Raw genomic sequence first — 27,351 nt, forward strand, 5'->3', positions numbered from 1 at the left:
AGCTGCAGCTTTTTAGACACCTTTTTCCCAAACTTGTAGCTTGACTTGCAGTTCTTGGAGCAGTAGCCTCCAAGACATAGTTTTTCAATTTCTTGAGAGCTGTCCCTTCTCAATTCACCTACTTCAGCTTCCACAGCCTCCAACCTTGCACTCTGTTCAGCCGTCTTAGTTGTTGTTGCTCAGCATTAGCGACCCTCATCATCACATCGTTCTTTGTTTCAATTAGTTTCTGCAATTCGGTCTGGACGGCAACCAGATTATTTTCAAGCTGGCTTAGATATGCTGCTTTTCTGCGGGTACAATTGATGAAGCCAGTGGAAAGGGCATCACATGTAAGTTGGATTCCCAAAATATTACCCATAGTTTGTATGAGATTCAGAGTACAATAGAAGGAATGCAACACAGTATGTATTCGGTTGTGGTGTCTATGATTTTACAGTCGCAGAAGCTTATTCACCTTGTGAGGGCTGGTCAGGTGGGCACCATCACTCTCCTTACTCTTTATAGAGAGCGATAGTCCATGTGGTCAGATCTCATTCAGATAACTAGCCAAGTGGGCAATCGCTCCACCTTATCAAAATTCTTCATCTTATAATAATATCATGAGTAGGCCTTGAATTTTTCTTTTAATTTTAACATTTAAAAGGTAGAGGTGAAAAAGTCTACATAGTATTTTTGTCCTCGTACTTTAATAACATTTCTTGAAAGTCACTCGATCTCAAAATTTAATTAAGAAGATATTATAGATTTATAAGCCCTTAAATTTTATTTGCAAGTAAGCCCATAAGACTTACTAAAAGTCGTCAACTCGTCATGACCAAAATTGAAAATTCGTCCGCGCGTGAAATACGGCATGCACAGTCGTATTAAAAGCAAAGGCCAGCTATGATAGTCTTCGTATACTTGCATTCCCTATCATCTTATTAATAATTTCAGACACGTAGTTCGTTGCTTGTGATTTTTCATATGCAAAAGCACAGTCAGTGTTACATTTTACAATTACAATTGAGTGCCACCTATATACTCCTTCATTCTTTTCAAAATATGTTGTAGGATGGGTAATTGTGACAAAAGTGATTTTTAAAAAAAATTAACTTTTAATTTTTTTTAAATTACTTTTGAGATTTGTGAAAAAAATCCTAAACGGGTCTCAGAAGTATAATTAGCACCGCGAATTTATAAAATGATCAAAGGAATCCATCGCCTAATATTATAGTACGCAATTGATTGCTATAAACTAAATTGCTATGATCTCACTTCATAATAATTTATTTTCAATCTCCATCATGGTAGAAAAATTTCATCAATCAACATACCCTACCACCACCCAATAGTCGACCATTTATCATCTTCTATCCGTAAAAAACCGAAAAAAAAAAAGAAAAGGAAAAATTTAGTCCACAAAAGAATATATCGCAAGACCAAACAGAGAGAGAAAATAGAAAAAGCAAAGAGCTGTACTGAATACCGGCGGTGATGGCTCCGTACTTGACCATTTAGGTTTGATTCTGCATTCACATAATATTTTTTCTACACTGCAGTCACATCACAACCATTGAATAGTCGTGATCTATTTTTCTAAAGCGAATAATATTATCTTCTCGTGTCGGTGGCTTGATCATATAACAAAATAGACTAATAATGTTTCAATAGACATTTTGGTAAATGGAAGAAGTTATGATCTGTCCATTTTTATGTTACTTTATTTTAATTTGTTAATTACTATTAATATCTTTGAGTGGGATAGAATCTTGACCTAAGATATGACTAGGCTCCACATGTTATATATTAATTTGATTAAGCCTAGCTAATTGTTAATTATTAATTTGATTGCGGCTTTTTATTTTACCCACATTTTTTATGCGTGAAATCTTTCTTAGTGAAAAACTACACGTATTTGCAAATATTCGGAATGGACATTTTCGAAAAAACAAGTAAAAGAAAATGACTAAAAAGTAAAAGAAAATAGACACCCAATTGTAATTGCGAGGACAATAGAAGGAATGCAACAAACAGCTCTCTCCTTACACTCTTATAGAGAGTTATAGTCCATGATCTCATTGAGAGAACTAGCCAAGTGGGCAATCGCTCCACCTGATCACAATTCTTCATCTTATAATAATATCTTGAGTCGGCCTTCAATTTTTTTTTTCAATTTTTATCTTTAAAAGGTAGAAGAAGTGAAAAAGTTAAATAATATTTTTGTCCTCCTATATAACATTTTTTGAAAATCACTCGATCTTAAAACTTAATTAAGAAAATATTATAGATTTTTAAGTTAGTGGCCCTTAAAATTTATTTGCAAGTAACAATTAGAGAAAAGTCGTCATGCCCAAATGACTTACTAAAAGTCTGCAACTCGTCATGACCAAAATTCTTCCGAGTGTGAAATACGGCATGCGCAGATGCATTAAAAACAAAGGCCAGCTATGATAATCTTTGTATACTTGCCTTCCCTATCATCTTATTAATAATTTCAGACGCGTCGTTCGTTGCCTGTGAATTTTCATATGCAAAAGCACAGTCAGTGTTACTTGCATTCCCTGTCACCTTATTAATAATTTCAGACACATCGTTGGTTGCCTGTGATTTTCATATGCAAAAGCACAGTCAGAATTACAATTTACATTTGGAATTGAGTGCCATCTATTTATTCTAGCTGGATCTAAAATGATATTGCAGTATTGCACTGACTTTTCAGTCACAGCGTTTCTCTATGAATTCCTTAAAGTTTAGACCCATCATGGAATAATTATTTTCTTAAAGACCAAATTAACATAATTCTTAAATCATCTTCCGAGTGTCAAATACGGCATGCGCAGATGCATTAAAAACAAAGGCCAGCTATGATATTCTCTGCATACTTGCATTCCCTGTCACCTTTATTAATAATTTCAGACACGTCGTTGGTTGCCTGTGATTTTCAGACACATCGTTGGTTGTCAGAATTACAATTTACACTGATTTTTTAGTCACAGCGTTTCTCTATGAATTCCTTAAAGTTTAGACCCATCATGGAATAATTATTTTCTTAAAGACCAAATTAACATAATTCTTAAATCATTTATAAAACAACATTTATCATATAACAGATCGTACATGAATAAATTTACCTTGAACCGTAGCAAACAAACAAGAATCTCAACCACATCAATATCATAATCCCTTCTGACCTTAACAATAATTTTATTCGTCCTTAATTCATAGGTATAAGTATCCCAATATATACTTGATGTCAACCTTTACAATTCTTTACAGAATTGCAGCAGACCAAATTTGTATGCAAAACTGAAATCATACAGTAATTGAATACAGTGATAGTAATTAGTATATATAAATATCTTAATAATTTAAAAGTTTCTTAAACTGCTTTTACATATCTGAAAAATTATAGAAATCGGAACTGCTGCAGAAATCATAATTTCCCAGCGAATGTGTTACAACTTCAGAAACTCATAAGAAATTAAATTCTTGGGATCACAAAATAATTCAATAGAAAGCTTAAGATGTCTAGTTCATAAAATCTGAATTTTTTTTTAAAAAATAAGATCTTTGGAATTTAAGAGATTCAGCAGTACTTTTATTACATCAATTCTTCAAACAATCACCAATCTAACATTCATCAAAATTAAGTCATAAAAATCATGTGGTTTATAAAAAGAATTACCTGAAAAAGATTAGCCTTCCCCTTTCAAAAGCAACGTGAAACTCCAAAAACTCTTCTTCCATTGCCTATTCAAACATGAAAAAAAAAATTAGTATATCTTCTTTAAACGCGTGATGAGTGTGCTCTGTTTTCTCTGTTCTTCTTCTTCTTTTTTAGATTTCGAAAACGTAAAGAGTGTTGGAGTCTTTATTTTCTAAAAACAAGACTTTTCCATGTATTCAGTTAAATTAAATTATGTCCTAATGCTATGTCAGTTCCATCATTAGCATTTTTTTTTTTGGCTTTTAACACCAACATTAGCGTATGTTAAGTATCATAATCCATAGTTGGACAATTTGAAATCTCTTCGTGGTTTATCTCAAAGTAGAGCTTCAATCAATTTGTACCTCATAAATTTACAATATCTATGAGGGCTAATAAGACCAAACTCTGGCATATTGTCAAATGTGCTTATACTTTCGCTTGACAAGTCATTTTAAAATTGTCTTTCAATGCCAAAAAAACCACATCAACTAATGGTCCACTACTTTAATTTGAAAGCATGCATGCGATCGCCAATAATCAAGGATGTTAGGGTCATGCTACAGAGTATAGAATATGATTTTATGGTATAGCCTTCTTTCTTTATAATTTTTAAATTTAATACTGTTACTTATGTAGCACATAAGTTGGAAAACATAACATAAAATTTGAAAAATGTATAGTTTTCGTTCCCTTTTTTCCCCTCTAAAAATGGGAAAAAAGAACGTAATTTTGATTTATTTAAATTACTGTTGTGATAACAATTTTTATTTTATTGATTATTTACCCATTCATGTGGCAAATTTTTTAAGATAAGGTGAAGGATGAAGCTCAAAAACATAAATTATATAATTAATTACCCTCTCTAGTAAGTTTAAAGTTTATTATTTTGAACTACATGTTTATAATTTATTTTTATTATGTGTTAATATATAGATCTAAATTCACTTTGGAACCATATACATATTTAGACCTAATGTGCATGTTAATCTATAGATCTAAATTTACTTCTAAATTCACTTTAGATCTATATGAGTATTTAGACATAACGTATTGCAACCATATTGGCATGTTCTCACTATAGTATTGGTGTATTGACATTATATCTAATTGTCCCTATAAATCCAAAAATAATCTAGATATACAAATTAACATAAAATAAAGATAATTGGTAGAAAATGCAAATTATAAACATATAATTGAAAACGATAAATTTAAATTTACTTAAGAAAGTAATTAATCACTTATTTCTTTTTTATAATATGACAAATATTATAATAAATATTAATTAATAATAATTAGAATAACAAACTAAAGATATTTTAGTAACTTAAAATAATTCATTTTGATTTCGAGACAAAATAAACACATCAATCGCAATACAACTCATTCTGATTCCACTCATTCAGATTTCAACATATTTTAATTAATTCAAGTGCTCTCCATTATAATTGAAGCCGCTGCCCCATCCCACTCGTGATTCCAAACTTTATCTTTTTCCTTTTTTAAATTAATGCAAGCAGCCGCTGTCCTTTTTGTTAATTAATTAATTAATTCGGCCGCCCACATTTCTTTTCCTAATGTCTTCGGCTTTCGATTTTCTTTTATTTTCTTTTTATTCTTAAAATAGACTTATAATAATAAAATATAAAAATATAAAAAAAATTAACATAATCAAAATATAATTTAACAGAAAATTAAGATAAAAATGTGAAAATAATATATAAATTATGAGCGTATCAATCAATAAATGAAAAATAATAATTTTTATTTTTATTAAATATATATTTTTCAATATTAATCAGTTATCTAAATAACTAAAATCAGTTAAAAATAAATAAATAAATTATTCTTAAAAAAAAAAAACTTTTTATACCACTCACTATGCTGGCTGTCAAGGGTAGAAGCTTTGGGGACTGAAGTTGGTAACTTCTACAAGTAGTCTTAAGTTGACTGGCAACAACTATATTGGCATTTGGACATAATGTTCTGCAACCATATTGGCATGTTCAATTGTTCTCACTATTGTGTTGGTGTGTCGATATTATCTCTAACTGCCCTATAGATCCAAAAATAATCTAAATTTATAATTTAACATAAAATAAAATAATTGGTAGAAAACAATTATGGTTCATTTACTTATCAGTAATTAGAATAGACTGAAATCAGAATGAGTTGTACTGCCGTTAATGTGTTTATGTTGTCCTTGAATCGGAATGAATTATTTTAATTTACTAAAATACCCTTGGTTTGTTATTCTAATTATTATTATTTAACATTTATTATAATATTTGTCGTATTATTAAAAAGAATTAATAATGATGATAATATTATCATTATTGTTTGTTATATTATTATTATTATTTAAAAAGTTATTGTTAATAACAATAATAACTTTATTTCAATAATAAAAATGATAAAATTAATAATAACAATCATGACAACAACAATAATTATTTATTATGCCAAAAATAACAATAATAATAAGAATAATAATCATCATCATTTCAAAAAAAAATCATCATCATCATCATTTTTGTAGTGGCTGCCTATCGGCTGTTGCTTTCATGCGAGATTAACTTGCGACGCTTCAACTGCTATTATTTCTGGCAATGTCAGGTGTTGTTGTTTCAATGGGGGGAGAAGCTGTTTCGGTGCACTAACGATGGGAGGTGTTGTGGCTGCGATTCGAGGAGCTACTGGTTCAGTGCACTAATGACGGCAGGTGTTGCTGCTCAATGCAAGGTCCATGGCCAGTTGTCTTGTTTTACACCCAGCTCTTGTAGGAAATTCTTTATCAAAAATATTTTTTTTGTAACCTTCAATAATTGTAATATCATTTGCTTCCGTGGTAGAAAGGACAACTCATTACTAAGTCTAGATTGTGATGAGACTGCTCTCCCTACAAAAGTGAGCAAATATCATTGTAGGGATTTTTCAGAATCAACATCTCCTGTCATATCTACACACTTGTAACACAAGTTTGTCACCACCAAAATATAAACATATTCTGGAAATGCCTATAAGATATCTGAGAATTCATTTCACTGTTGTCCAGTGCTCTTTGCCGAGATTGAAGAGAAACCGACTGACTACACTGACTGCATAGGCAATAGCTGGTCTTGCACAAATCATGGTGTACACCAAACTGCCAATTGCCTAAGCATAAGGAACTCCTCTCACTGAGAAATGGGTTTTGCTCTTGAGATTTTTGGGAACATGAAGAATAAAGATGTAATTTCTTGGACTACCATTGTGTTGGGGTATATAAATAGAAGACAAGTCGATATAGCTCGACAGTATTTTGCTCAGATGCCAGAACGAGATTATGTCTTATGGACTGCCATGATTGATGGGTACCTTCGAGTGAATAGGTATAGAGAGGCTTTGACACTTTTCCGGGAGATGCAAACTTCAAATATAAGGCGAGACGAGTTTACCATTGTTAGGATTCTTACAGCTTGTGCGAATCTGGGGGCACTAGAACTGGGAGAATGGATAAAGACTTACACTGACAAAAACAAGGTCAAGAATGATATATTTGTGGGGAATGCTTTGATAGACATGTACTGTAAATGCGGAGATGTTGAGAAAGCTCAAAGGGTATTCAGGAAGATGCTTCGAAAGGACAAATTCACATGGACGGCCATGATTGTTGGCCTTGCCATCAGTGGCCATGGTGATAAAGCTCTTGATATGTTTTCCCAAATGCTTAGGGCTTCGATCAGACCAGATGAGGTAACTTATGTTGGTGTTCTGTCTGCCTGTACTCACAATGGTAACGAAAATTTTGTGATAAACAGTTGCAACTTAAGGTGAGAATTGGAGGAAACGAAATAGACTGAAGTTGTTCAATCATCGGTGGTTGCTATTTGATTTTAAGTTGTTCAATCATCGGTCGTCTCTATTTGGTTTTCTCCAATATCTCATCTCCAGTTTTGACTCAGATTCTGTCTTACCACTAGTAATTACATAGACTTGTTGCCAAAGGTAAGAATGGGAATAAATTAAATAGATTATGTCGATAACGAAATAGATTTACTATTGCTATGTGCATTCTATTTGGTTCCTGCAAAATATTTTCTCCTGCCTAAAATTTTTTGAATCAGTAAGTTTTTACCTTATGCAAGAATTGTGCTAAGAGTAATTCCAGTCTCTCTATGTTTCAATGAAGACGTAAAACTTGTGTTTTAGAGCACCAATGTTATGCTTCTTACAATTGGATTTTAATTTACTTCGTAGAACTTTTGTCAAAAAGTACTAAGAGTGTATTTGAAATTGATGTACTGTATCTTTTAAGCTACAGCTGCTGTGGAAAAAAAAACTGTAACTATGAAATAAAAGTTAATAATATATAGTAAATATAAATTTTAAATAATAATTTTGATAAAATTATTAAAGATATAATAGTTTTTTTATTATACAAGTGAAAAATTATATAAACATAGTTTTCAAGTTACAGCAGCTAGTGTTTATCAAACACTTTAGTACTGTATCTTTTAAGTTACAGTTGCCCGAGTTCAATCTCAAACGCAACTTAACGAGTAGTGCACCAAACACCAACTTTATTACAGAGAGGACTTTGGTTAAACTTTAAGAAAAACACTCAAAGGAAGAGTTATAAATTATTATAGAAATATTTGACATAAATAAAAGCCATTCCACAATGCGAAGATCTTGCTATCATCACCAGAAACCATCGGGAGCTTTCAGGGTTTCCATGAAAACGCCATTTCATTCCAAGAGTCAATGGTGGGTAGAAAGTGGTGCAAACGATACTCATTGTTAATGCTATAAGTTTTTGCTAAATTATGTCTTACCCAAAATGATGATTTAATTTCCATTCTCAATTAATTTTCAAATTTCAACACTTTTCTTTGTAGCATGACATTGGAAAGATCTTGTACTACTAAAAGCTAGCACCACACGTTAATTATTGTTAAGTTCTTTTTCAACGTGAAATAAAGGAAGTAGTCCTTCGTTAAAACCATTATAGCCAAATTTCATGTAATTGGACACTTACAGACTTTCATTTCAAGCTGGAATTTGGTCCAACGTTTCAAAGTTGACCCAACTAATTGTCTGGTCAAGTCCTACACAGCTAAGACCCTCAATGAATGAGGGTGAGACTGCTAAAAATTACGACAGTTGATATTATTATTATTTTGGGATAAATCCTCACCAAGGTGAGTGAGGAGATTTTATCAAAATAAAAATAAAAATATAACAAGAAAACTAGCTAAATTAAAATATTACAAAAGCTAGATGAAATGAAAGGCAGCCTAAAAACAACCTTATGCAAAAGAGAAGCAACATGCTAGTATTCCAAGCTTCTTGTTATAAAAGTGTAGAATGAAGTAGGTGATGTAGTTTTAAATTACACCTCCATGCCCAATCACAATATCAAATAATGCTTAAAGTAGTTATATTAACTCTTAAATTTATAAATAATTAAATTTTTAAAAGTTTGGATTTATATTAAAAAATTTCTATATAAATAAATAATCTATGCATTTTTACAACATAGTCTTTAAATTTAAACTTTTCTAGAAAAATCTTCTGGATATCTTTTCTATTAAAAAAGAGATTCTCAAAATTTATAAAAGTAACTTAAAGTTTTGTCTTCCCTTTTCTTTTAGCTTATACATATGTGTGTGTATTCTTTTATAGCAATAACTAACGTTATTTATTTTTAAATCATAAAAAAATTATGAAAAAAAAATGTACCAAATTTAATTGGACCCAGCACAATGCACATGCATAGAACACATTCTGAAAAGCCATGCTATTCGGAAATTGACGAATGGAAAGTGAAGAGGCAGCAGTCAATGCTATTTCGGCTTGGCCCAAAATTTCACCAGTTTGTTAATCAGTGTTCTGCAGCTCTTGCTGCTTTCCTAGAGATTCTACATCTTTTGCAATCTGATAGATTTAAAAAAAAAAAAAAAATTAGTGGCCATTTGGAATGGAGGAGAGATTTGTGTGAATGGTATAGGTGAAAAATTGGATGAAAATAAACAGGCAACCGTCCGTATAAAACAACAATAACAATATACAAAAAGATAAGTAATTCACGAAAGGAAATTTACGGTTGTTTCTGGAAAACATACATATTAATTTCACTTATACTCTAAGATTTGCCATCATGACTGGACTTGTGAGGAATTTGGAAACATGTATGCTGTAGAAATGCTGAAGTAGCTTGAACCCGATAAAAATTGATTGGTAGAATTGTTAAAAAGTCTAAATTTTTAGTTCAAACCTATTGCATATTTAAGAAAATCTCAAATGAATTGCTTATTGCTATCGTCATCATCATTGCCCATATAATTATTATTATTATTATTATTATGTCTTTATAATTATTAGTATCGCTGTTATTATTTTTATGGGTAAATGGTTTTTCTATCCTGGCAATTTAAGCCAATTACCTAACTAATCCACGTAATTTTAAAAATGTTTCAAAAGATCTTTATTTTATATATGTTTCCACTACAATTTATTTAATGATTCTTTATTTTTCAATTATTGCATGTTCGATATTTTTGAGTTCTAAGCTATATCAATAGAAATGTTATCTTATCCATAAAAAGTTAGATCCAGCAATTATGAAAATTACTATAGAGCTGCTTTGAATAATTTTAAAAAAATACCACAAGCAAATAATAATTAGTTTAAATAGTGGAGACTAAAAAGCATTCACCCTTATTCTTTATCTGTTATTTGTTTTTTTTTTTTTCCGTTAATGCACATATTATACATTTTAAACATTCCGTTAATTGCCAATTATGCAAGCGAGATAGTAATTTAAATTTTTTTATTTTAAAAAAAAGTGAAAATTAATCCTATGCAATGTGAATAAATTTCTTTCCTTTTTCCTTCTCTCTTTTTATTTGATAATTAAGTTTCAACCTATGTACCCAAAATTTCTGCAACAGGTAAAAAAACATAAAAATATATGATTGTTAATGTAAACACGCGGAAGTTCATCATTTCAATGTTCAGTATTTCCAATTTTGGCATACGAATATATTCCACTTAGAAAGCCAAATATTAGAATTGTGATTTTAATTCATTCATCATATCTCATTTCAATCCCAAAATATTCAAGAGGATCCAAGTTACCATAAGACTTCAGAGGCTCGAGCCTTAGCCAGAGACGGTTAATTGATAGACTATGTGCCCGGGTCGAGCACTGGAAGCCTGCAATGCAGACTGATTGATTTATCAGTTTGATGTGTGCCAGGAATGAAGAACTGGAATATCACCGTCAAGCAAGCACCCAGTGAAGCAATACCATAGAATGCACAATCCGGCCTTGCTAGGTGACACTGGAGGCTTTTTGAAAAGTGCTTCACGCTTACTTGCACAGATTGAGCATACCCTCTGGATATTGCCCTCTCTGATCCAGTCTGAGCACTCAAATTTCGGTCCTCAGATGGAGCTACAGCTTTCTCTCCAATAACCAACAATTTTCTAAACTCAGCACCTAGTGTGATCAGAGTTGTTGATATTTGTAAATGGAGATCCCCATATTTGAAAATGGAGACATTTAACAAATCACCAACATGCTTCATCCGGTCTACGAAATTCTGCAGCTGATTCAAATCCGGAACCTGAACCAGAGTCGGAGGTAAATCTTGAGCCATATCTAAAGCAGTTTGAAGTTCAAGTACTTGAGCCCTTGACAGTGGTTTTGAAATTGGAACATCTTGAATTACTGCAGACCTGTACCCTTTGGTTTCAAAGGTAAGGAAAGGCATTGCTTGAGTACAATTTGGAGGCAGCTTCTTCACCAATTTTATTTGGAGGCGATTGGCAGCGGATCCAGCTGCACCAATTTCAGAGCAAATACTGACACTACTTCAAACAGCACGCTGAAGAAGCGCTATGTCTATGGCAAAGGCAATGCAGTCCTCATTTTGGCTTGAGATGCGGTAATCATCGAAGAGAGTTTCCTTATGAAACTGGGCAACACATTGAATCCCTTCACCACTGAGAAGGTTGTGGAGGAAGTACGCTTTCTCTCTAGTGAGGAAGAGGTGGCATACCTTCCCCATTTTGTCTAGGGCAGTTAGGAATCTTTTTTCTAAGAGATTTACTCCATTCTCTGTGAGAAATGCTTTGAACTTCATCCCTCTGTCTCTATCCTCACTTATCAGTAAAACAGTTGAAAGTGATACAAGGAGAGAAAAGGAGAGTACTAAGATATATAGACAAGAAAAACATTAGGTGTCGATCTTACATGTTAATACTTCAAACAGTATCCTAGAAAGCTAAAAACTGCAGAATGGCTTGAAATTTGAAAAGAACACATGCTTTTCCTCCTTAACTTGAGAAAATGTTTGACATAGCGCGCCTTACAGAAGCAAGCAATTAGAACTTTGCACAAAAACATTCAAGAAGACCAATATTTCAACTATTTTACTGATGAAAATCTCAAAGCACAAATGGCATTGCATTTTGTCCTCAACTGTAATATTTATTGATGAAAATCAGTACAGGTCCCTCATTTGTTATGGAAAGCTTTCTTGTAGTCTGACCGGTTAATTCACGGGTCTATAATCATCTTGCAAAGTTACGGACATTTCTTTCGATTTAAAGTCTTTGCATCACCACCTCATCACACACCAAACCAATATTCTGTCTACCTCTACAACAAAAAGTTTTAAGTAAACGATCCTAATGCACGCAGCCAAATAAAATGCAGTAAGAATATTCAACTTAAAAATCTGAAAGTATCTTGGTGAATTGCCTTCTTAGGGGAAGTTCCATGATTTACTATACTAGACAGAACTGAGCAAAAGCTTCCATACGACAGATTTTGACAATAATGATGCCAACAGATCCTCATTAACTCCATTAAAACTCCTAAGGTTCATTGTTCATGGATGTTTACAGAGTTTTGGCCATCAAATAGCTCAGACCACAATCCCAAAGAAAAGACGAGTGAAAGTTAGATAACGAGCAGCTAATTGTAAATTCTAACTTAACTCTTCATCTCCTTTGTAAAAAGGAAACAAAATGGAGACGCGTAAATTCTAACTTAACTCAAATAAAATGAGGGCACGAAAGCAAACAAATGGCATGCACAAACAAACCAAGCATCAATCAAAAACTAATTAACCATTAAAAAAAATAAAAATTGGTCAGAGAATGAACTCCAAATTCGGGAGTGAAGCAAGAAGCTTTCACTATTTCAGAAGCTCCTGTACAAATTAATAAGTTATGCTCTTTGGAGACAATCCTAAATTCCAAGAGAAACAGAGCTCAAAAAAATTTTGCAATTATGCGCAAAGGAAGTGAAGCACAGCATTCTACCACACACAGGAATTGTATAACATGAGATCGATATATCGAATTGGAAGAACTCAATTCTAATTTGTGTCAAAAATCAAAATTAGAAGATTGCATATTTCGAGAGGAACAAGCAACAGGTGAGGTTCAAAATTTCAGCCATAACATGCTAAAATTGCTACATTTAACGGTTTATTTTCATGGATTTTCTCGGGAAACAAACAGAAAATTACGGTTTAGAGAGTTGACTGACCTTTTGGCTTTTAGAATTGAGAAGATCGCGCACTGCATTAGTCCATAGTATAATTATAGACAGTTTTGAGTCAAAGTGTAGTTTCAGTGAACAGTATTACTGTAGCAAAATTCAAAAATAACGGTAATATTACTGTTCCTGAGCGGCTAGCCGGATAATCAAGCGGCTAACCGCTTGAGCACGGGATTTTGCCTATAACGACTAGTTTTTGGGCTTCCACTATAAAAACTCAACTCAAACTTCTTTCTAAGGACTAATGCACGCAAATATAAGATCATACAACATATATTGAGCTTCCAAAACGTAAATCATAATTGATTGAATCATTGTTGAGCTATTAGTTGCATATCCACTCTTAAAGAGAGTTTTTGTTGTAATTTTCATTTCTTATCAAATTGTGAGTGTGTAAGTGTGGGAAACACTTGGGGTAAAGAGATTAGGGAGATAATCTCTTGGTTGTAAAGGTTCATTGACACCTTGGAAGGCAATTGTAAAAACTTGAAGCCTTGGGAGGCTTGGATAGTGAAATCCTCGAGCTCGGTTGGCTTGGAGGCGTGGACGTAGGCGGGGATTGCCGAACCAGATAAATATCCGCGTGTTTGCTTTTCTCTTCCGTAACTCTTTTATTTTTATGCTTGCTTGAATTTATTGTTCTCCATTTCATTAAGGCGTTAGATTGATTTTATTGTGCGAATTGTATTGCATTAATTTTAAAAATCCAATTCACCCCCCTCTTGGGTTGCGTTACTTATATTTCATTTGGTATCAGAGATTGGTTCTCTTGTTAGGACTTAACCGTCTAGAGTAAAAGATCTATGGCAATCCAAATTGATTCAACCTTTAGGGAAGGACAATCCACAACTAGGCCACCGTTCTTTGACGGAAATGACTACCCATATTGGAAAACTAGGATGAGAATTTATTTACAAGCATTAGATTATGAAATTTGGGAAGTTGTATGTGATGGTCCTTTTATGCCTTTGACTAAAAACGAAATTGGGGAAGACATTCCAAAACCTTCACGGGAATGGAATGAATTGGAAAAGAGAAAAGCTTCTCTAAATTCCAAAGCCATAAATGCCTTGTTTTGTGCACTCGATAAGAAAGAGTTTCATAGAGTGTCTAGTTGTGAAAGTGCTAATGAAATTTGGCACAACTTGAAGTTGTTTATGAAGGCACGAATCAAGTGAAAGAGTCTAAAATTAGTAGGTACACTCGGCAATATGAATTGTTCCAAATGGAACAAAATAAGAGTGTGTATTCTATGTATACTAGATTTACGGACATAGTAAACACTCTAGGAGCCCTAGGAAAGACGTTTTCAAATAGCGAGAAAGTTGAGAAAATCATTAGGTCATTACCTAAGGAATGGAGACCAAAAAGGACTGCCATTGAGGAAGCTAAAGATTTGAATATCTTACCTACTGATGATTTAATTGGTTCTCTTATTTCTTATGAGAGAGATTTGGCAGCTGAATGAGGAAATGAGGAAAGAAAGAAAAACATTGCTCTCAAGGTCACCAAACATGAGAGTGATGAGGAAAGTGAGCCGGATGATGAGGAGTTGGCTATGCTAGCAAGGAGGTTCAGAAAATTTTTCAAGAAAACTGGTGACCAAAGAAAATTCAGAAATTTCAAAAACCAAAAGGAGAAGAAAGAGGTAATCATATGCTATGAATGCAAGAAGCCTGGCCATATAAGATCGGAATGCCCACTTATCAACAAACTCAAGAAGAAAGCTATGGTTGCTACTTGGGATGATAGCGATGAAGATTCAAGTGATGAAGATGAGTCACAAGAAGTATCAAACCTAGCATTTATGGCACTAGGAGATGATGATGATCTCAATGAGGTAAGTGATCCAACCTATGATGAATTGTATGATGCTTTTAAAGAAATGCATGATGAGTTGATGAAAATTGGTAAAAAGAATGCATGCCTTAAAAAGAAATTGCTAGAATCTACAAATGAAAAGGATACCATGCAAAAATGCAATGAGCCATTGAATGAGAAGACTAAAGGATTAGAATTAGAGAATAAAACCTTGCATAATAGAGTTGCATTATTAAATGAAAAATCTAGCACTTCACATGAGCATTTAGAGTCACATGTACATGATTTGAAAAAGGAAAATGAAATGCTCAAGAAAAAGAATATTGAACTTAGTAATGTTGTTCTAAAATTTACAAATGGACAAAAGATGTTGGATAACATGCTTAACTCCCAAAAATGTGTTTTTGATAAAAGAGGACTTGGGTATAAGCCTAACTTGAAGTAAAAGTATTATAAGAATTATTTTGTTAAAGCTACCTCCACAAATGATCATAAGATTGTTTGCGATTATTGCAATCAAAATGGTCACATGAAATATAGATGTCTTGTAAAAAGGAATGCATATAATGGTGTCAAATGTGTGTGGGTTCCAAAAGGAACCGTTGCTAACGATCAAGGGCCTAAAAAGGTTTGGGTACCTAAAACATAAGATTTTCTTTGAAGGGCTTGAAGAAAAAGAAAAATAAATGGTACTTGGATAGCGGATGTTCTAGGCATATGACCGGAAACTATGCATGGTTCTCAAGTTTTACCAAAATCGAAAATGGTGGAGATGTATCTTTTGGAGATAACTCAAAAGGAAAAATTCTCGGAATTGGAAATGTTGGTAAAATTTCTTCAACTCTAATTGAAAATGTATGTTTGGTTGAAAATTTGAAACACAATCTGATTAACATTAGTCAACTATGTGACAAAGGCTATAAAGTTATTTTTGATAAATCAAGATATGTTATTGAGAATGCATGTGATGGGAAAATTTTGTTTATGGGAAATAGATGTGGCAATGTTTACACGATTGATATAGAGTGTGCATCTACTCATGATAAATGTTTTTCGGCATTGCATGATGATTGATGGGTGTCGAAGCCAACAAAAATAAATTCCTACTCTAAATAAATTGTGTATAGTGATTGAGCAGGGTCGTGTCCACAGAGATCGGTAATTAATTAAATCCTTTTGAAACGTAAAACGTAAAATGGGGGAATTGTTGACAATAATAAAAATCAAATTAAAATAACAAGAATACAAATTAAAGTTGTAATTCAAATTAGAGAAAGCTCTGGTTGAAGGAATTAACTCAGCTTGATTCGACTACTGATCATTGATTCAAATATAGATTATTATTACTCATGAATAGACCGGTTATAGCTACTGAGACCCTCTAATAGCCAATCTCTCCTTAACTAGTCGATAACCAAGGTACGACCGTTGGTTATTTCCCTAATCAATAGACAACCCTAGATACGATCATAGAATTTAATCAATTGACAGCCTGAAAAACCAGAGAGACCCAAATCCTAATCAACACATATGATGATTCATTTAAATTAGATTGTTTATTCTCACAACACAACTCTCTGCTATGTTATTTGTCACAAGCATTAAATTCTTTATACGATGAATCCTTTAATTGACAATAGATTAAGTTGATAATTAAATAGTGGCCAATTACCTAATTAACAAACATAATCATGAAAATAATTCAGAGAATAAACAAATACCCAAAAAGTAATAAAACAATTAAAGTATAAGAAAGATCTCACAGTAGTGATGAATCAAAGCTTCATTATCCTTCAACCAGAAAAATAGGTTTAGTTCTTCATAAAGAGAAGAGAAAAATTAAGTCTAGGGTTTCTTTCTTTCTCCAATCCCCCAAAAAATCCCCATTTTCCACAATAGATTCCTCCCTTAAATACTCTCTCTCTCTTCTCTTTTAGAATTCTATTTAAAATAAAATCCTAATATCTGAAATATTAAATTCGTAATTACAAATATAGCCAAAAATATAAAACACGTTAAACTAAAAACTGCAGGTCCGCAGTTGACAGCACGCGCCCACGCCTTATCAACAAAGTTCTTCTGCCGCTCATAATTTCTCCAAGGGAACAATCATCCCTAAACATCATCTTGTAGCTCAATTTTATCACCAATCAATAGAATTGCACCTACAAAAGTAAATCACAAGTAAATCACTATTATTAAGTGCAAAACATCGATATTAAGAGAAGTAAACAATGCAAAACTAGTGCATAAATTGCACTCTAACAATGATGGTTGGTTATGGCATAGAAGACTAGGACATGCTAGCATGGATTTAATTTCAAAAATTTCGAAAAATTATTTAGTTAAAGGTCTTCCAAAAATTGGTTTTCAAAAGGATAGAATTTGTGAAGCATGTCAATTTGGAAAACAAATCAAAACCTCTTTCAAAAACAAGAATCATATCTCTACTTTAAAACCTCTTCAATTACTTCACATAGATTTGTTTGGACCCTCTAGATATGCTAGTTTAAGTGGCAAATTTTATGCATTTGTAATTGTAGATGATTATTCTAGATACACATGGGTATTATTCTTAGTTAATAAGGATGATGACATTGATGCATTTAAAATTTTCTGTAAAAAGGTTCAAAATGAAAAGGGTTATTATATTACTTGTATTAGAAGTGATCATGGTGGAGAGTTTGAAAATCATGCATTTGAAAATTTTTGTAATGATTTTGGCATTGAGCATCAATTTTCATCACCTAGGACTCCACAACAAAATGGAGTTGTTGAGAGAAAGGATATGTCTATTCAAGAAATGGCTAGGACCATGTTAAATAAAAATGCATTACCGAAATATTTTTGGGCCGAAGCCGTCAACACCGCTTGTTATGTTTTAAATCGGGTGTTGATTAGACCTTATCTCAATAAAACTCTCTATGAGCTTTGGAAAGATAGAAAATCCAACATTGGTTATTTCAAAGTTTTTGGATGCAAATGTTTTGTTTTAAACACAAAAAATAATCTTGGTAAATTTGATCCAAAATCTGATGTTGGCATCTTTCTCGGGTATTCAAACTCAAGCAAAGCTTATAGAGTTTATAATAAAAGAACTTTAGTTGTGGAAGAATCCATGCATATTACGTTTGATGAATCTAACCCCTCCTCTGCTGAGAAAGGAGTTGTTAATGATGATACAAATGGAGAGTTACAAGAAGAATCATCAAAAGAGAATCAAGAGAATGCACCATAAGAAAATCAAGAGGATAGACAAGAAGAACAAACAAATATGGAGCTGGAGCAACAGGAAGGTAGTTCTCAAACACTCCCCAAGGAGTGGAGGTATGTTTCCTCTCATTCTAAGGATTTAATTGTAGGTGATCCTTTAAAAGGTATCACAACTAGATCGTCACTTAGAAACACATGTGAGCATGCTGCATTTATTTCTCAAATTGAACCAAAATCTTTTGCGGATGCGGAAAATGATAAGTTTTGGATTATGGTAATGCAAGAAGAGTTAAATCAATTTGAGAGAAATAAAGTATAGGAATTGGTTCCTAAACTGGAACATCAATCCATTATAGGCACTAAATGGGTATTTAGAAATAAAATGGATGAATTCGGTATGGTTGTAAGAAATAAAGCTAGATTAGTGGCTCAAGGATACAACCAAGAAGAAGGAATTGATTTCGATGAAACATTTGCACCTGTAGCTAGATTAGAATCCATTAGGATGTTGTTAGCATTTGCATGTCATAAAGATTTTATTTTGTTTCAAATGGATATCAAGAGTGCTTTCCTAAATAGTTATATTATGGAGGAAGTTTATGTGAAACAACCTCCTGGTTTCGAAAATGAGAAATTTTCAAATCATGTGTATAAGTTATCAAAAGCATTGTATGGATTAAAACAAGCACCTAGAGCATGGTATGATAGACTTAAAAATTTCTTGTTGGATAACGATTTTTTGATGGGAAGAGCGGATACTACCCTCTTTATTAAAAATAAAAATCAAAATATATTTGTTGTTCAAATTTATGTTGATGATATTATTTTTGTTCTACTAATGAATCTTTGTGCAAAGAATTTTCCTCTTGTATGAGTAAGGAATTTGAGATGAGCATGATGGGAGAATTGAAGTATTTTCTTGGACTTCAAATCAAACAAAACAATGAGGGGATTTTCATCAACCAAGCTAAGTACGTCAAAGACTTGCTCAAGAGATTTGGTATTGATGAATCAAATACCAAGAATACTCCAATGAGTACAACAATCAAGCTTGATAAAGATGAGAGAGGTAAAGAGGTTGATATTAAAAAGTATCGAGGTATGATCGGATCCTTACTTTACTTAACTGCAAGTAGACCCGATATCATGTTTAGTGTATGTTTGTGTGCAAGATTTCAATCATGTCCCAAGGAATCTCATTTGCTTGTTGTTAAAAGAATTTTTCGTTATTTAAGTGGAACCATAGATATTGGCCTTTGGTATCCTAGAGGAACTCATATAGATTTAACTTGTTATTTAGATGCCGATTTTAATGGTCACAAGGTCGATAGAAAGAGTACTAGTGAAACTTGCCATTTTCTTGGTCATTCACTTGTTTCATGGTTTAGTAAGAAACAAAATTTTGTGGCACTCTCAACTACTGAGGCGGAATATATTGCCGCAGGAAGTTGTTGTGCACAAGCACTTTGGATGAAACAAACACTTAGAGACTATGGTATTGTTCTTGAAAAAATTCCTATCAAGTGTGATAATACTAGCACCATAAATCTTTCAAAGAATCCCATTCAGCATTCTAGGACCAAGCATATAGAGATTAGGCATCATTTCTTGAGAGATCATGTTCAAAAAGATGATATTGCATTATAATTTATCTCTACGGAAAAACAACTTGCCGATATTTTTACAAAACCCCTTTGCGAAGAACAATTTTCAAAAATTCAGCATGAACTTGAGATGATGAAATTTTCGCATTAACATCTCTAGTTATGTTATTTAATCTATTAAAATTGTTTGGAAAACAAAGGATTCGTTGAAAATCCCAAGTCTGCACAAGCTGTAATGAATTGGTCATAACTCCTTCTAGAGAACTCCAAATCCAGCTCTATAAAATTTATTGGAAAGCTAACTTAATTATCTTTCCAACGGTATATAGTTTGCACATTACTTCTGGCTCAATCAATACAGTTTTTATTCCGAATTTGACATTTCTGCATTTTATTAAGTTTTGAATGCTTATATGCTTCATGATTGTATGCTTGTTGGATGGATTATTTGTTTGAATTAACTATCTTTTGGATGTTTAAAATCATGAATCATGCATTAAATTGGCTCTTGAGATGTTTCGGGATCACAAACTGGTCACGAAATTAATTAAAATTGGCCGAAAATTAACTAAGGTACAGCTGGACAACAACCAGGAGGCTAGCCGCTTGGAAATGTCCCCCCAACCCGAGAGCAAGCGGCTAGCCGCTTGGTCACGGGTGTGGCAATTGTTTTTTGCTTCTTCTTCTTCCTTTGTTAATTTTCTGCACATGCTTTCTCTCTCACTCAAAACCGTGAGCAACCCATCCATTTTCACCTCCATTTTCTTCCTTTTTCATCTATTTTCATGCCCAAATCAACCATTCAAACTAATACCCATGCATTTCATCTTCATTAAACACTTCTCCATCATGATTTCTTCATTTGTTTTTCATCATTTCATCATCATCTCTCACGCGTGAACAGTACCTCTCCATTTCTCTCTCAAAATTCTTCATTTTTCACTCACTTTCTTGTTAAAATCAATCATCCAAATCATTATTCATCCATTACTCCTTCAATTTTCGTTCTCAAAACTTCATTTCATCAACTCTCCACATAAAACCCAAAATCAAAAAACCTAACTCTACCCTTTCTCTCTCTACATTTTCAAGCTTCCTTTAGCCCATTTTTGATCCAATCTACATCATATATTAGCTTCATTCATCTCTAGGATCAATTTTCTTGGCTCAAACAAATCCATTTCACTCAATTTTTGTAAACCCGAAATTGCATATTTAAGCTCTTTTTAGTCCACTTTTGATCCAATCAACACCATCCATTATCTTAAATCATCTCTTGGATCAATATAATTGGTTTAAAATCATCTATTTCACTCATTATTTTACAAAATTAAATTTGTGCATTTTGGGTATATGCACCTACATTTTCATATGCATAATTGTTTTAATTGTGGATTACGGATGATGGTTGTTTAATATTAAGATAATTTATATTTGGATGATATTTTCTGAATTCTTAGAATGAATATGACTCTTTAGTTAATTGCACGCTTAATTTTTATATGCTTCTTGATTAATCATTGAGATATTCTTTTTGGTATAAACATGGATTTATAGTACTTTTGATGATTGATGATTATATGTGTGTTGCTTGATGAATTAATGGAGTTGTTGGTTTGTGTTACTTGTTTAAGTTCATATGGAAGTGTTTTTAATCACATTGTGTATTTGAGGATTTGTTCATTTTTAAGGGGAGACTCTGCCGAAATTTTTACTCGCACACAATTGGTAATATCTTCCTTGAATCATTTTTTATGATCTTGCTTCAAATTGCATTTTTCTATTTTTTATGAAATGGGAGATAAATATGATATGTTTTTGGATAATATTATTTTGGTTAAATTTTTTAATTGGCCATATATTTAGGGGGAGCATACAATATGATTTTGGATAATACGCATTTTGAGCATTCTTTTGATGGCATAATGGTTCATGATCATTTAATGGTTAATTGGATGTTTGGTTATTATATGTTTCTTGATTAACCATTGACATATTATCGATCTTCGGATGAATTTCTAGTAATTTTGATGATGAAGGGGGAGAAGTCATGTATTTTGAATATGAAGACATGTAATACATATTTTTGTATTTCAAGTATTTATGCATGTTTTTGAAATATTAAGGGGGAGCTTTCAAATTATCATAAATCAAATATTCAGGGGAAGTTTTTGATTTATATATGCCATGTATTAAGGGGGAGTTTAATGTCAAAATAAATGAGATGTTTGTCATCATCAAAAAGGGGGAGATTGTTAGCCTAAAGGGCTATACATAATGTAATTTTGATGATAACAAATATATGTATTAAGTGATTTAATAAATATTGTATTTCACATTTTCACTAGTTTTTTAAGGATAATATTTATGCAAGTGAATCAAATGAAATCAAGATTGAAGACACTCAACGGACAACGGCGACATCAAGAATAGTCTAGAGCTCAACGAACAAATTAGTGCGATAAATTCTTATAAAGCCGGTATGATTTAATTGATGCATGATTTAGCATTTGAGAAGCTCAAGAGATTAATTAATTAAATATTTTTCATAAACTAAAATGTTTTATTTTTAAAAAGTAAAGTATTTTGTGGATTTGAGTAAATTGGACTTAAATGTTAAGATTTATAATCTTTGAGTTTAATAAATATTATTTTGAAATTCAAATTTGGACTTATTTGCAAAGGTTTGAAACGTTTTGAGGCATATTATAATTTATGAAAGTTTGAGGACCCGAATGTAATCTAGACACTTGAAATCCAAAGTTGGACAGAGAGGAAGCGGCTAACCCCCTGAGCGCTAGCGGCTAGCCGCCTGAGGGAAATCTCATATTTTCAATTTTTGGACTAAAGTGAAAGATTTTGATAACTTTAAAAAATATGGGTATTATGCTAAATTTAAAAAGGACCTCTTTGAAAAATAATAATATCTTTGGGGCTATATCATAATTTTAGAAAGTTTTGGAAAGATAACTAATCTTAAGTAATTCTAAAATTAGATCTATTTGCAAACTTTTCTGACGTTTTGGGTCATAATATAATTATAGAAAGTTTTAGGTCAAAGTGTAGTTTCAGTGAACAGTATTACTGTAGCAAAATTCAAAAATAACGGTGATATTACTGTTCCTGAGCGGCTAGCCGGATAATCAAGCGGCTAACCGCTTGAGCACGGGATTTTGCCTATAACGACTAGTTTTTGGGCTTTCACTATAAAAACTCAACTCAAACTTCTTTCTAAGGACTAATGCACGCAAATATAAGATTATACAACATATATTGAGCTTCCAAAACGCAAATCATAATTGATTGAATCATTGTTGAGATATTAGTTGCATATCCACTCTTAAAGAGAGTTTTTGTTGTAATTTTCATTTCTTATCAAATTGTGACTGTGTAAGTGTGGAAAACACTTAGGGTGAAGAGATTATGGAGATAATGTCTTGGTTGTAAAGGTTCATTGACACCTTGAAAGTCAATTGTAAAAACTTGAAGCCTTGGGAGGCTTGGATAGTGAAATTCTCGAGCTCGATTGGCTTGGAGGCGTGGACGTAGGCAGGGATTGTCGAACCACGTAAAAATCCGCGTGTTTGTTTTTCTGGTCCCTAACTCTTTTATTTTTACGCTTGCTTGAATTTATTGTTCTCCATTTCATTAAGGCGTTAGATTGATTTTATTGTGCGAATTGTATTGCATTAATTTTAAAAACCCAATTCATCCCCCTCTTGGGTTGCGTTACTTGTATTTCAAAAAGTGCGTGTGAAGTGTAAAATTAGGGTTGGTCTTTTGGCTTTATGTGTTATGCTTAAAATTACAATATTAGTTTTCATATTTTAAAAAGTTTCCAAATTAATTTAAGGATAAAAAAGTAATTTAATTAAACAAATTTTAAATGAATCGACCTATATTTGATTCGTTTATAACTCGTTTATTAAATGAATTTTAAACAAATAAATGAATCAAAATCTTCTAACCTGCAATTTGTTTAATTAGCGAATCGAATCGAATCGAATTCATCCATTTATTAAATTAATTAATTTTTTCAAACTTAAATTTATTTAATTCACATCTAATCGAATTAAATAAATAAATCCTTACCCATATTAGTACCCGTAAACGGATCATTAATGTTACCGGTCTTTCCTATATTTTATTGCAAATTGATGCTAACAAGAAAAAGCTAGATCATATTCCACAAAAGCAAAAGTGATAAAACAACCAGCTGGATTCTTTTATTAAACTACAAATTAAAATGGACTTTTTTTTAATAAACTATATATGAAACTGGAATCTTTTGAATATACGTGGGGTAGGTTCCCTTTCAAAAAAAAAAGCGGGGTAGGCTCTTTTATTAAAGACAAGTCACAAGACGATTAGGGTCTTTTATTAAACTACAAATTGTATAATATTTTTCAAATTGTACAGACATTTATAAATTGGTGGTCCCTTGGAAATTTAATGCCAATCAGAGAAAAGTCATCATGCACAATCTTCAATAATTGTTTCGATATTTATAAATTGGTAGCCCTGCGTCTTTAATAAATGAAATCATGTTACGATTGCATATAGTCGTTAGATGCACTTAAATTAGTGAGATTTATTAATATCTAATAATTAGATATAATTATAACCCAATACAATAGTTACACCAAAGTTTCCCCCAATAATTATTCGGATACTTATAAATTGGTGACCCCTTAGTAATTTTACAGCAGCTTGCAAGTGCCAACTAGTGAAAAGTCATCATTCACAATCTTCCAAGTGAAACAGGGGATATACAAAGATTAAGACATGTCATTTTTTTTTTCATTCCGTTTCATGTAACTTACACCCAAATATATAAATAATATAAAATGAATGGAGAGATGCCGGAGCAGATCGGCAGGGTTTGAATATGACCTTTGGCGCTTGCTTTTTTTTGTGATTTTTTTTTTCATTTTTTCCTTCCTGTCATTTTATCATTTCTTTGGCTTTGTCTCTGTTGCGGGTGTTACTGCATGCTAACTGTTGCTTGACAAAGTTTGCTAGCTTTTCCTTTTGTTTATTAATTTTTTTATGGTCACAAAGTATTACTCGTTCTATTTGACAGTGATGTGAATCAATTTTTCAATTTTATATTTTGTGGTCAATGTGAATTCAATTTCAGTTGTCTCCTGCAATTATGAAAAAATTGCAGTCATAATATGGAAAAGTACGCGGGCAAAAATTTTGTAAAAGCTTCGGAGTGATACGGGGAATTCACTTACTACTAAGGACAATTGGTGGCAAGCTATTCCATTCATTTTATGTCCATCCATCTATTTAGTTATTGAAGACTAGTGGTCTATTTATAAATTTCAGATTGTTTCTCTCTCTCTCTCGAAATAACAATATTTAAAATAGAGTAATGATACAGCTACAAACTCTTGTACAAACTTATTTTGTACAAACTGACGTGACATTAATTCATTGGTTGAATGAAAATATAAATTAATAAAAACAAATCATGTGGGACAAGTGATATTTAATTCAACCAATCTTATCATGTCATATCAGTTTGTACAAAATAAGTTTGTATAAGAGTTTGTGGCAGTATCATTACTCTTTAAAATATCTCTTAAATTATTATAAATTTTAATTTACTCTCGATTTAAAATGGAGCATGTCAATAAATTTTTTTTCTTCTTAATAAAATTGACGTAAGTTGTGTTTACAGTAGTTTGAAGTTTGAAATATTTTAAAGATTATTATTCTATAAGGGAGTAATATGAAATGAAATTTACTTTTCATGTGTGAAATGAAAAAGGACGAAGCAAGTGTCCCTGCTTTTATTTTATTTCAAGGAGGAGTCATCTCACAGACTTTAGCTCTTAACATTACATTTTTTCTGGTTACATTTTTATTTTTTATTTATTTTTACACATGCGTGTGGGTTGCTTTTCTGTAAGCTCCTTAATATATATTTAAGACAAATTATGGAAGAGATGGGATTATATCAAGATGATCAAACCATGTAAAAAAAGAAAAAAGAAAAAAAATTAAGAAGTAAGACACTGAAAATGGAGAAGAGATGGAATCAAAAGATATTCCAAAACAAAGCAATCTGTCCCCTTTCCAGGGCAGACTTATCAGGTTTAAAAAAGTACATGCTTTGGATTGGTAGTTGCAATCAATTGAAAATAAATAGGATCCAATGAAATTTAAATTTCGGAGAAATAAAATAATCATGCAGATTTTTAAGATTTTAATAAGAGATACTAATATCTTATTTTGATTAATAATATTCTTTCACTGTGTTAACTCAAAAAAATATATTTTAAAGTTTTACAGTAAATAAAAATATAATATTAAAATAAATGTGACAAATATATATATATATATATATATATATATATATATATTAAATAATTTCAATAAAAAAACATTTTAATGTTTTACAATCTACTACACATATTTTATTAAGTTAATATAATTTTTCAAATAAATAGGGACATAATATTAAAATAAATTTATAAAAATTTAAATTATTTTGAATTTAAAATAATTTTAATATTATTAATATTTTATATATGTTTTATTAATTATAAGAATTATTTAACCCAAAGTTTTTTTATAAATATTTTCAGTGGATATAAATATATTATTTATACTTTGATTATTTAACCATTATTAGTCTACAATTATTTATAATTATATTTTCATTTATTAGAATACAGTTAAAGTCAAATCTTTTGCACTTTTACCTAGCTAGAATTATTGCACACAGAGAAATAAACATATATTCTTTATAACTTTAGAAATCGGTTTTTTTTATAGCTGGGAACAGAGATGATGATTATTATAAGGATGGAGAAAAGGATAAAAAATATCAATGATTAACAAAGTCTCTGTGCAAATTGATTTTAGCAGTAAAATAGTGAGCTGAATGATGTACGCGATTAGTGGTAATAGAAATCTTCTCATAAATCTCCTTTTTGAGTTATAGTTATTTTATTTCCGAAATATCCTTTTTCTTCTTTAATACACTTCTAATTTTTCATTTAATTTTTTTATTGTTAAACTCAAAATATTATTGTGATATTTTTCGTGTCTTTTGCAATCTTATTATTACTCTACACACGAATTAAAAAAATTTTTTAGGTGATGAACTTTTGAATGTTAATCTTGGCTTAAATTTCACATATTTTACATTATAATATAAAATTAATTACAAAAATATTTAATCAATAAAAATTATAAAAAATAAATTATTTTAAATTTATACAATTTATTTTAATTAGATAAGCAGTAACAACTACAAAAAGGATTTGGTTATGAAATTTGTTGCAGCTTAATATTCCACAAAAGCAAATCGTAATATTCCACAAAGGAGTACGATCCACAAAAGCAAACAACCAGCTGGATTTTTTTATTAAGCTACAAATTAAAGTGGAATCGTTTATTAAACAACAAATTAAAGTTTGAATATTTAAGTAGTAGTGCGTTAGATG

The 27,351-nt window shown here is 31.6% G+C and overlaps 1 protein-coding gene and 1 pseudogene across 1 annotated transcript; one reads left to right on the forward strand and one right to left on the reverse strand.

Moving 5' to 3' along the window:
• The first annotated feature begins 6,877 nt into the window (after positions 1-6,877).
• LOC112096911 (putative pentatricopeptide repeat-containing protein At3g15930) lies at positions 6,878-7,507 on the forward strand. Its single transcript, XM_024181134.1, has one exon. It carries the CDS (start codon positions 6,878-6,880, stop codon positions 7,505-7,507), a length of 630 nt encoding a protein of 209 aa, XP_024036902.1.
• A 3,356-nt stretch (positions 7,508-10,863) lies between these two features.
• Positions 10,864-11,843, reverse strand: LOC18036199 (annotated as a pseudogene).
• Positions 11,844-27,351: the final 15,508 nt, after the last annotated feature.

This window comes from Citrus clementina, unplaced genomic scaffold, assembly GCF_000493195.1.
Source record: "Citrus clementina cultivar Clemenules unplaced genomic scaffold, Citrus_clementina_v1.0 scaffold_7, whole genome shotgun sequence".
In the NCBI taxonomy this organism is placed as follows: domain Eukaryota; kingdom Viridiplantae; phylum Streptophyta; class Magnoliopsida; order Sapindales; family Rutaceae; genus Citrus; species Citrus x clementina.